This window comes from Chanos chanos, chromosome 7, assembly GCF_902362185.1.
Source record: "Chanos chanos chromosome 7, fChaCha1.1, whole genome shotgun sequence".
Lineage (NCBI taxonomy): Eukaryota > Metazoa > Chordata > Actinopteri > Gonorynchiformes > Chanidae > Chanos > Chanos chanos.
This window is the reverse complement of record NC_044501.1, coordinates 6,307,540-6,317,663: the sequence shown is the minus strand read 5'-3', so window position 1 is coordinate 6,317,663 and position 10,124 is coordinate 6,307,540. Positions and strand designations below refer to the sequence as shown.

Genomic DNA, 10,124 nt, shown 5'->3' with positions numbered 1-10,124 from the left:
ACGAAGTTTAAATTTTGTCAATAACAATTCATGTGACAGAGTCTCACAGTATGGAAGGGCACATACCGCGTACAAAATCATACAGCATTTCTGGAGAACAATGCTTTATTTTTCTGCAAGTGCACATGACTAATTAGAAATAGCAGTCATGCCTCTGCTTATGAATTTTCGAGTTATTCAAAATATTTAGGACTTTTTTTATCCATCGGAATGGCCAACAGCTGCAATTCTTGCTATTCCACTACACTCGAGTTCGATACAGTTCTATACGCTATCCTGAAGGTAAACATATACAGTATGCACTGAGTTTTCAAAAGTTGTATCGCCTACTTACGTGTGCGATAAGTCTTTAGTTCAGCCTTTGTTGCAGCTCTTCACACACGGCGAGTATCATTTATATCACAATTTTTACCTTACACAACTTCAATTCTAGCGCTTTACGCAAGATGTTGTGTAAGCGTGTATCCAATCACAGATAAGAAATTTACATGTGTAGGCATTTGACCAATAAGCTTCTCACGTGAAAAGGGAGGTGTGACTGCTCGTGCATCCACATGTAAATGCGTTTCCTCGTCCCTGTACCAGGGAGCGTACCTTCATCACCCTTTCATTACTGAAAAAACGCATCTTTTATGGAAGTGGTTACAAAAACCGTTGGCAAAAGACAGAGAACATTTGGGAACGAGGGAGCGAGAGGCAGGAATTTGTCCTTTAGTGGTTTTCACACATGTTTTTACAACGTGTGTAGTTCTAGTCGTTACACAATATTGAACCTTTAATCAAATGCAGATACACCTCGCGGTATACGTTTCAGACGCATTTCTTACTAAACCACACCAAAACACTTTTTGTAGGATTCAGCAATCTCCAGCAATGTTTGAATGCACGCCGAACAGTAAAGCATAAATTTAACGTACCCTTTTCATTCTCTTAGACATAACAATACATCTACTCGCTCCCTGTTACTAGGAGGGGTTGCTGCCACATCTTATGTTACCACTAACTGGACCAATTGTTTTAATTATGCATTCCTTTACTGAATTATTATTCATTAAGAATGTCACCCGGGAAAAAATGTGGCTATTGCATCATATATACTTCATCGCAGATAAGATGAGGAAGTCTCATTTAAAATTATATACAAGTTACCCTGCAAATCACTTCTTAAGAAAATTTGAAAGAGGCGCAAAAACAATTGCTTTTTTTTGCTCTTGTAAATTTCTCTGTTTATATGATACAGCTGGAAACACTCCTTCTCTTTCGGCTATGTCCTTACACTGAAAATTGTGTAGAGATATTACAAAGTTTGTCCTTGGTAAACAGAGATTGTTTTTATGTGGTCTTTGTATTCTCACATTATAGCAGATGCACTGAGAAACAACCATATATTATCAGTTTAATATGAAAAGTTTCATATACATGGGTGTATATTTTCTAACAAGAAAACTCTTTTCCTTTATCTTCAGAGAAATTGAACAGTGCATAAAAAGACTAAGTCTTGCTATAACAAGGCTCATGAGTGACCGACAGTAACAATACAGTTATTACAAACGACTCGGCGCCAAATCAACTACGAGTCCCAGGGTTCCGTGTGGTCGTCTCCTAGTGATGACGTTAGTATATTGCTTCTAAACATCCGGTCGCGTTATTAGGCTTCTCTTCGGATTTCCCGAAATCTACGGGTAAATACAGCCTATAATTCATTCGAATTAAGTACCACACGTTACGTATAAAATGTTTAAGTCTGTCTGTGTGCATGCGTTCAAAAGGAGTGGATAAATGTTGTATTTAACCGAGGTCTCAGCTCTTTCCCGTCTTTGGCAGTGCAGATAAGAACGCAGAAAATATTTGACAAATAAGTTAAACCATAGACTCACCTGGTATTATTTGTGGTTAATTAATTGTGAAAGCAGCATTATTACGGGGTGTAGATACATAATCTACAAAACAAAGCAGAACTGTTGTTCCATACGTTGTGCTACTGTGGTCAGTAGGTTAGCAGCCATGAGTTCTGGTACAATTCTTTGTTTGTGTTGAGGGGGGAAAGCATTTTTTGAACGAAATAAACCGTTTGTAAACAATGGATGTTAGGGGCAGCGTGGTGTGGCGGCGGGTGACTACTTTAGTCATCTCAAACGTAGGCTACCCGTTTTAATTTTTTTTTCTTTTAAATCAGGTTTTGAATTGTCCTGTAATCTTCGCCTCTCGTCGTTTTCTAGGAGTGTTTTAAATGGTGATGGAGGAGAAGAACCAGCCAGAGCAGGCTCCCAAATCCTCCAACACACCTCGCACCAAAAAGCCAGACAGAGCCCTGTACACACCTAAGAGACAAACGACCAAGGCAGGGGACCCTCAGCCTCAGAGTCACCCCAAAGACCAGCCCCAAGATGGGGGGGATAAGAAATCAAGACCCAGGCCCCGTTACACAGACAAGGCCCGGAGGTACAACACAAAGAACAAGAAGCACAAGGCAGAGGCCGAGAAAACAGCACCAGGAGGTGACCAGTGTGTTCCCAACGGAGAATCCACGGCGTGTGACGCAGAGGTAAAACAAGAGGGAGACAAGGAAAACGAAAGAGCAGAGACGGATGTGAAGGAATGTTCTGGAAAGGACGCAGAAGCCAGGACCTCCTCTGAGAGTGAGCACGTAGCTGCGGAGAAAACGCCTGATGTCAGCGCTTGCGAGACGGGAGGGACACTCCAACAGAAGGAGAAGGAGGAGGAGGAGGAGGAAGGAGGTGACTGGGATGCGCTGTTTAATGATGATGGGGAGTGCCTAGACCCCCACCTGTTAGAGGAGGTGAGTGTTACGCTTGTCGTTCAAACACCAGGAGAAAGTAAACAATAACAACAACAACGACAACAGTTGTTTTCATACTCAACATAGTCTTTACCTGCGGTGGGGGGGGAGGGGGGGTATTCCAGAAAGTGAGTTTAGTGAACTCTCCTCTGTTAGGAGGTTTAGTACTTGTTCTGAGTTAACTAACCCTGAGTTTTCACTAAACCCGCTTTCTGGAATACCCTCCCCGGTAAGTTGGGAGAATGTGGAATCAGTGCATCCACACTAAGGAATCCTGTGCTCCGGATTCGTCAAGCTGAATGAAGTTTGTCATTGATCTGAACAAAGAGTCTTCATTTAAGGACTTTAGAATGCAGTATAGTCTAGGATTAGATTTCATTTTTGTTCAGGAAATGGTTCATTTCCAGTTCAGTTTATTGAGTGTCTCTGTATACACGTGGGATTTTTCTCTGTATCAGGAAGTCCCTGCTTTTCCCTGGAGTTTTTTCATCTGGCTTCATATTCTGTTAACAGCTAACGTAATCAAATCAAACGCCCTAGGACGAACAGTGCGTGTGTGCACGTGTCTGCGTGTGTGTGCACGTGTGGATGTTATGTATGATCATTACCGTACATGGAGAGGGGACCTGTGAAAACCAAAGTTCAGTCGCCGTGTGAAGCCTCATAACCCACTCTGTCTGTAGTAAGAGCAGTAAAACCCAGTGAAAAAAAGAGCAAAACCGTTGTCTACAGTGTTGTCATTCTTCTTCCTCTCTTCTCGTCCCAGATCTCTCTGAAGGAGGGGCGTAAAAAACCTTCCATCCAGGAGCCTGAGTTTAATTACTATGATTGGTCGCCTGAGGATGAGGAGGTGGAGCTTCGCGAAGACGAGCTGTCGCATATCGTTGAGATCTACGATTTTCCCTCCGAGTTTAAAACAGAGGATTTGCTGCGGGCTTTCAGTTCTTACCAGTATGTTCACACGCCGCACGAACTCACACTGTTATACACTCGGTGTTCATATGTTTACTTGTGTTTCTTAGTCAGCTCTACAACTGCAGTAAACATTCAGTGTAATGAGAGAAGCATCCAATGGCTTTAATGAGTGTTTTACTGTCTGTCATATAACAATATGTTATTCAGAGGCAAAATAACTGAATGTGTGTGTGTGTGTGGTCATCAGGCAGAGGGGATTTGACATAAATTGGATTGACGACACACATGCCCTGGGTCTGTTCTCCACTCCTCTAGCAGGTGAGTCTAACCTCAGACACAAGCCAGTGGCCGTCTGTGAGTCTAACCCCAGACACAAGCCTGTGGCCGTCTGTGAGTGTAACCCCAGACACAAGCCTGCGACTGTCTGTGAGTGTAACCCCAGACACAAGCCTGTGGCCATCTGTGAGTCTAACCTCATACACAAGCCAGTGGCCGTCTGTGAGTCTAACCCCAGACACAAGCCTGTGGCCGTCTGTGGACTTCTCTCATCTCCATCGTCAGCCTTGTGTCAGCTGATGTTGGGGCTATCGTATCTTAATAGTGCAGTGGTTCTCAATCCTGCTCCTGGGGGACCCCTGGAACTTCCATCTATCCTTGCTCAAACACACCTGATTAGTCTTATTATCGTGCTCTTGATTACATCAGGTGTGCTCAGCCAATCAAAAGTGCCACTGATGAATTCAGTCAGGTGGGCAGGTATGCTCAGCCAATCAAAAGTGCCACTGATGAGTTCAGTCATGTAGGTAGAGCAGGGAAAGATGGAAAACGTGCAGAGCAGGGGTCCTCCAGGAGCAGGATCGAGAACCTAGTGATGGACAGGCCTGAACACAGTCTGGTGAAATTAATGAGGCAGTCGTGAACAACTTCTTTACGTGCTCTAACACAGCTGATTCAGCTCGTCAGATAATTATCACACTCAGGTAAACCCGTCAGGTAATTATCACACTCAGGTAAACCCGTCAGATAATTATCACACTCAGGTAAACCCGTCAGATAATTATCACACTCAGGTAAACCCGTCAGGTAATTATCACACTCAGGTAAACCCGTCAGGTAATTATCAAACTCAGGTAAACCCGTCAGGTAATTATCACACTCAGGTAAACCCGTCAGGTAATTATCACACTCAGGTAAACCCGTCAGGTAATTATCACACTCAGGTAAACCCGTCAGATAATTATCACACTCAGGTAAACCCGTCAGGTAATTATCACACTCAGGTAAACTCGTCAGGTAATTATCAAACTCAGGTAAACTCGTCAGGTAATTATCAAACTCAGGTAAACCCGTCAGGTAATTATCACACTCAGGTAAACCCGTCAGGTAATTATCAAACTCTGTGAGTGGTTAAATCAGGATTGGGAGACACTGGCATAAGCGAACACTGTTATTTCAGAGACTGAACGCTGATGGTTTTTCTCTCTTTTCTGCAGCCCGAGAGGCCCTGAGGTCCAGACACCCCATGCTGAAGGTCAGACCCCTCTCCAAATCCTCAGCCGCCACCAAGGCCAAAGCCCGCAGCTGCTCAGGTAATCTCTCTTTCTCTCTCTTTTTCTCTTTCTCTATCTACCTCTTTCACTCTCTCGTTTTTCTATTATTCTGTTAATCACATCAGCATTTCTCGTTCCCACACACTCCTTACGTAACAGTAGTGAGCTGGGAGGAAAGTAAGTCTTAGACTGACATTTTCACAGTCTACACACAAGGATGCATCAGAGAATGTGTTTATGGTTTGACCACTAGGTGGCAGCAACAACTTATTTTTATTTATTTAATGCTGATTTATTTATTTAATATTTATTTAGTTCTTTCTGAATCTGATTCTCTCCCTCTCTGTCCCCCCCCCCCCCCCCCCCCCCCCAGACTACCTCCTCCCTGCCAAGGAGCGGCCCCAGACCAGTGCGGCCCTGGCTCGGCGGCTGGTGATCGGAGCTCTGGGAGTGAAGAGCAACCAGAGCCGAGAGGAGCGGGAGGCAGAGAGGAACAAACTCCGCCAGGCCAGAGGTCAGAGGGCAACGGAGGGAGGGAAGGAGAGAGAGAGAGAGAGAGATAATTACTGTGTATACCTGATGTGTTAGTAGATGTTTTACAGAGAGAGATGAACTATAATAACCACATGTAGGTTATGTGTGTTTTAACGCAGCAGTATGATGTAATGATCTCACGGGCACTGTTACAGCCTCAGAGAGAATGTTAGCTGAGCACCAGGAAACCTGCCCTCATTTCTGCCTGTCAATCACAGCCAGTTACTGATACGCCGGGTTCAGACTACACGATTTCAGCCCGATTTTGACACGTCGGGCCCGAATATGAACATCGGGAACGACGAACGGGCGACTTTACCCCTTGTAGTGAGACATAACGTAAGAACAGCCATGCGGCGTCTGGGACGCCCCACCACAAAACACGACACGAAAAAGTCTTGCACGTCAGAATTTTTTTGTATTTTCCTGCCTAGTCTGACATCTATGATGTGTTCCTTGACGTTGACCAATAGGACGAATGACAGTCGTCCTCCCCGACGACCTATGAACTTGCGCGAGGTCTTGAAAGGCAGCATACGATGATTGGTCAGGGTCATACTTGTAGTGTTGCCAGTCTCCCGGCAATAATTGATGGCACTATGATTGCCTAATCTGACATAGTGGCCATCGTGAAAGACAAAAATATTGAGTAGTCTGATCCCGGCATAAGTCAGCTCTCCTCCAATCATGTTACACGTTCATTCTGCCTGTCAATCAGAGCCAGTCACCCTTAGTCTGCTCTCCTCCAATCACGTTACACCTTCATTCTGCCTGTCAGTCAGAGCCAGTTACTGCTGGTCAGCTCTCCTCCAATCACGTTACACCTTCATTCTGCCTGTCAGTCAGAGCCAGTTGCTGCTGGTCAGCTCTCCTCCAATCACGTTACACCTTTATTTCTGCCTGTCAATCAGAGCCAGTCACCCTTAGTCTGCTCTTCTCCAATCATGTTACACCTTCATTCTGCCTGTCAGTCAGAGACAGTTACTGCTGGTCAGCTCTCCTCCAGTCATGTTAGGTCATGTGACCATATCGTGTAGTGTGTACAAATAAAAGCAAAAACAAGTACATATTTGTACGTGTACACACCCACACAGCCATGAGCTCATACCACATTGTATAAAATACACTGTGTAGCCTTGTATAGAATTGAATAGAAGACCTGTATAGAGCCATACATTTTGAACTGATTTACAATGAAATTTTGGGACTCTAATGTCTGTCACATGATGGACCCTTAGTTCTCCAGAATCACTCTTAACAGTTCTTAACATCATTATATTAATTTAAGACACTTGTTGTTTTTTTAATGTTTGTTTGTTTTGTTTTGCAGAGCAAAAGCGTTTGGCAGCCAAACAAAGGGAGGATGCGTGGGAGGGACGATGAACAGACGAAAGGATGAAGAAACATTTAATCCCCCCCCCAAAAACCCCAACCCCCCCCCAAAAAAACCCTGCACCTCATGTTTTCTGGGCGGAGGTTAACACCTCTGTGCCCAGCCAAGGACAGGTGAACTGGAGCGTTCCATTCCGCTAATGTAAATTGGACTGAACCAAAGCGTAACAGGAAGAGGGAGAGGGGAAAAGACTACACCACTTCTTTGAGTGTCAGAAAATCTGTTAGATGTTTATTTGTTTCCTTGCGTGTTCAGATCTGTGTCCAAAGACAAATTTTATTTGTTTGTTGTTTGATCAACACTTTTTTTTTTTTTAAAGTATAATTTTTAATAACTTCCATGAACGAGGGGATGGAGAGGGTACCAGCCTGTGTGTGTGAGGGAAATCCGTTCATACAGGTATCGTTTCTGCTACACGGTCCCCTCCTATAAAACACCATCACGTTTTCTGAAATATGTCCTCTGGTCACGGGCTGCGATTCAGATGCCCCTCCGCACAGTCATTACAGTACTCAACAGACAAAATGGATTCTGTCAGACGAAAACCAATTGGCCTCTCCTGATTGGCTAAAAGCTGGTCCAGATCACCCGTTTGACACATCCTCATACAGTTTCCGTTTGACATTTGTCACTGATGTCATGTCAAGTCTTGAAAAATGTCTTTTTGGAGCTCCGACGCCAGATCAACGTATGGCGGGGAAAACGGAACATCATCAAACTGCGGCGATTTTGGGCCCCCCCCCCCTCCCCCAGGACTGGATTTAGACTTTTGGGCACATGTGCTGTAAACAGTCGCTTAGGTGTTGCGTACTACTGTAGGCTGAACTGTGATTTGAATAAATACTTTTTTTTTTTTTGATAGCCCTTGGGTATATGTTGTCCTGTTTCTTTCAAACAAGTCAGTTGTGAAGATTCCTGTATTTTTTTTCATTTATTTTATTTAAATAACATTCTACAGTTATTGAACAGTTGTGTCAGGAATCGAGAATCGATAAGAAAGAGGACTGGAATCAAAGAGAGAGCAGAAGTGGAAGAAATATCGGTCAGTTTCACATTTAAAAGTAAATTTACCGTCTAGCTGAGGTAATTCTGTGGTAAAATTGGCACCTCTAAAATGTTGCTGTTTTGTGCTTACACTGTTCGTTAGCTGTCAGAGCATAATATTTAAAAAAAAGAAAAAGAAGACCCAGTTAGACCCAGGCTGAAGATAAGGGGTTAGGTTTTTGAAGAACAATACTTGAAACGGTTTAACTCGTACTTTCCTGGATGCAAACACCAAAATAAGAAGGGAAAAAAAAAAAAGAAAAGTGTTTTAAACTCGCCCCCCCCCCCCCTTTTCAGCTGTGCCGTTCTCGTAGTCTCAAGGTGTCGTGTGGAAAAACACAACCTTGGTATTCACGAAGGCCCTTTCAAAGAAAAAGCACTCCTTTATTATTATTAGCTCAGGAACATTCACTGGAATCAGCTTAAATAAACGGATTAAAAAAAACAAAAGAAAAACAAAAACAAAAAAACAAAAAGAGAGACCATCCTTCGACATGACTTGGTTTTTTTTGGTTTGACACCGTCGGGACACTGAGGGGGGCGTATTTACAGTTCGGGTCTAGTTCAGAGGGAAACACAGTGTCATAACAGCCAAGCATCTGGATGACAAGTCTGTATCTCCTTTTATTGTGAAGTTTTTAAAAACAAGCGGTAAAAAGTAAAAAACCAAGCGTACAATATATATATTTATATATATATATAACACCATCATCACTTATTTGAACTTTGAAGGAAAAACAAAACAGCAAAAAGAAAAAGGGGAAAAAAAAAAAAAAAAGAAACCACAAACAAAACAAAAACGGGGGAGGGGGAAGGGGGAACCAAACCTGTTTGTTACAATGGCAAAGTAGGAGCCTTTCAACTGATGTGTGTTTTCTCACTGTGGGAGACCAGAGTACCGTCAACACACACACACACACACACACACACACACACACACAGTGCATGCACACGTATGCGCGTACATGCGCGCGCACACACACACACACCACATACAACTAAGTGGGCACATGTGAAAGCACTCACACACACACACACACACACACACACACACACACACACACTACAAATAGACACACATCCAACATGCACAGACACACACACACACCCTGACACAGGGAGAACAATATTATGCTTGAGAGAAGCACAAAGAAACAGATTAAAAAAAAAAAAAAATCCATCCATTCATCAAGGGAAAACAAAAACAAGCAAAACAAAGGGAATGTTCAAACTCAACTAAGAGGTTTCATTTTAAAACAAATTAAAAACACTAAAAAAAAAAACAAAAAAAAAAAAAACAGAACATCTGACTTGTAGAGTTAAAAAAAAAAAGGAGCGAAAACTGCAGAGGGGGAGGAGAGGAAAAAAAAAAGAAAAAAAAAAGAGTCAACTATACAAACTTTTGAAAGCGGGAAAATAAAACGCAGTAGTTCAACCTGAAATTCTTCACGCCAGCCGTAAGTCCTCTCTCTGGAAGGCCTTTCTTCCTCAGAAAAAAAAAAGACAAAAGAAAAGGTGAGAGAGAGAGAGAGAGAGAGGAGAGAGAGAGAGAGAGAGAGAGAGAGAGAGAGACACAAGTGCCAGTCCATTTGTGGATGGATGGATGTTATTAGGCGATGAAGGTGATCCAGAGGGTTTTTTTTTTTTTCTCTTCTGTTTTCCCTTTAACTTCTCCGGTGAACGTTTTCCGTCGGGCAGGATAAATGAACGAGGAAGAGGACGAGAAGATGAAGCTGAAGATGGGGCGGGGTGAGTAAAGCTTGGTTGAGTCCATTTTGAGTTTGTGTTTAGTTTCTTTTTTTTTGTTTGTTTGTTTTTTTTGTTTGTTTATTTTTAAGCTACAGAACAAAGAAAGGAGAGGGAAGGAAGAAAAAAAAAAAAAAAAAAG

At 43.0% G+C, this 10,124-nt stretch overlaps 1 protein-coding gene across 1 annotated transcript; it reads left to right on the top strand.

Moving 5' to 3' along the window:
* Positions 1-1,629: 1,629 nt before the first annotated feature.
* r3hcc1l (R3H domain and coiled-coil containing 1-like) lies at positions 1,630-7,235 on the top strand. The gene is made up of 7 exons (XM_030780816.1): positions 1,630-1,682; positions 2,220-2,800; positions 3,567-3,751; positions 3,963-4,033; positions 5,209-5,304; positions 5,639-5,779; positions 7,130-7,235. The coding sequence occupies exons 2-7, from the start codon at positions 2,231-2,233 to the stop codon at positions 7,180-7,182; spliced, it is 1,116 nt and encodes a 371-aa protein (XP_030636676.1). The 5' UTR covers positions 1,630-1,682; positions 2,220-2,230; the 3' UTR covers positions 7,183-7,235.
* The last annotated feature ends 2,889 nt before the right edge of the window (positions 7,236-10,124 follow it).

Bases quoted from the DNA above. Each gene is read 5' to 3' on its own strand.
- r3hcc1l (XM_030780816.1), top strand. From the start codon at position 2,231: ATGGTGATGGAGGAGAAGAACCAGCCAGAGCAGGCTCCCAAATCCTCC. The intron at 2,801-3,566 runs GTGAGTGTTACG...TTCTCGTCCCAG, and splicing joins ACCCCCACCTGTTAGAGGAG to ATCTCTCTGAAGGAGGGGCG. The intron at 5,305-5,638 runs GTAATCTCTCTT...CCCCCCCCCCAG, and splicing joins CAAAGCCCGCAGCTGCTCAG to ACTACCTCCTCCCTGCCAAG.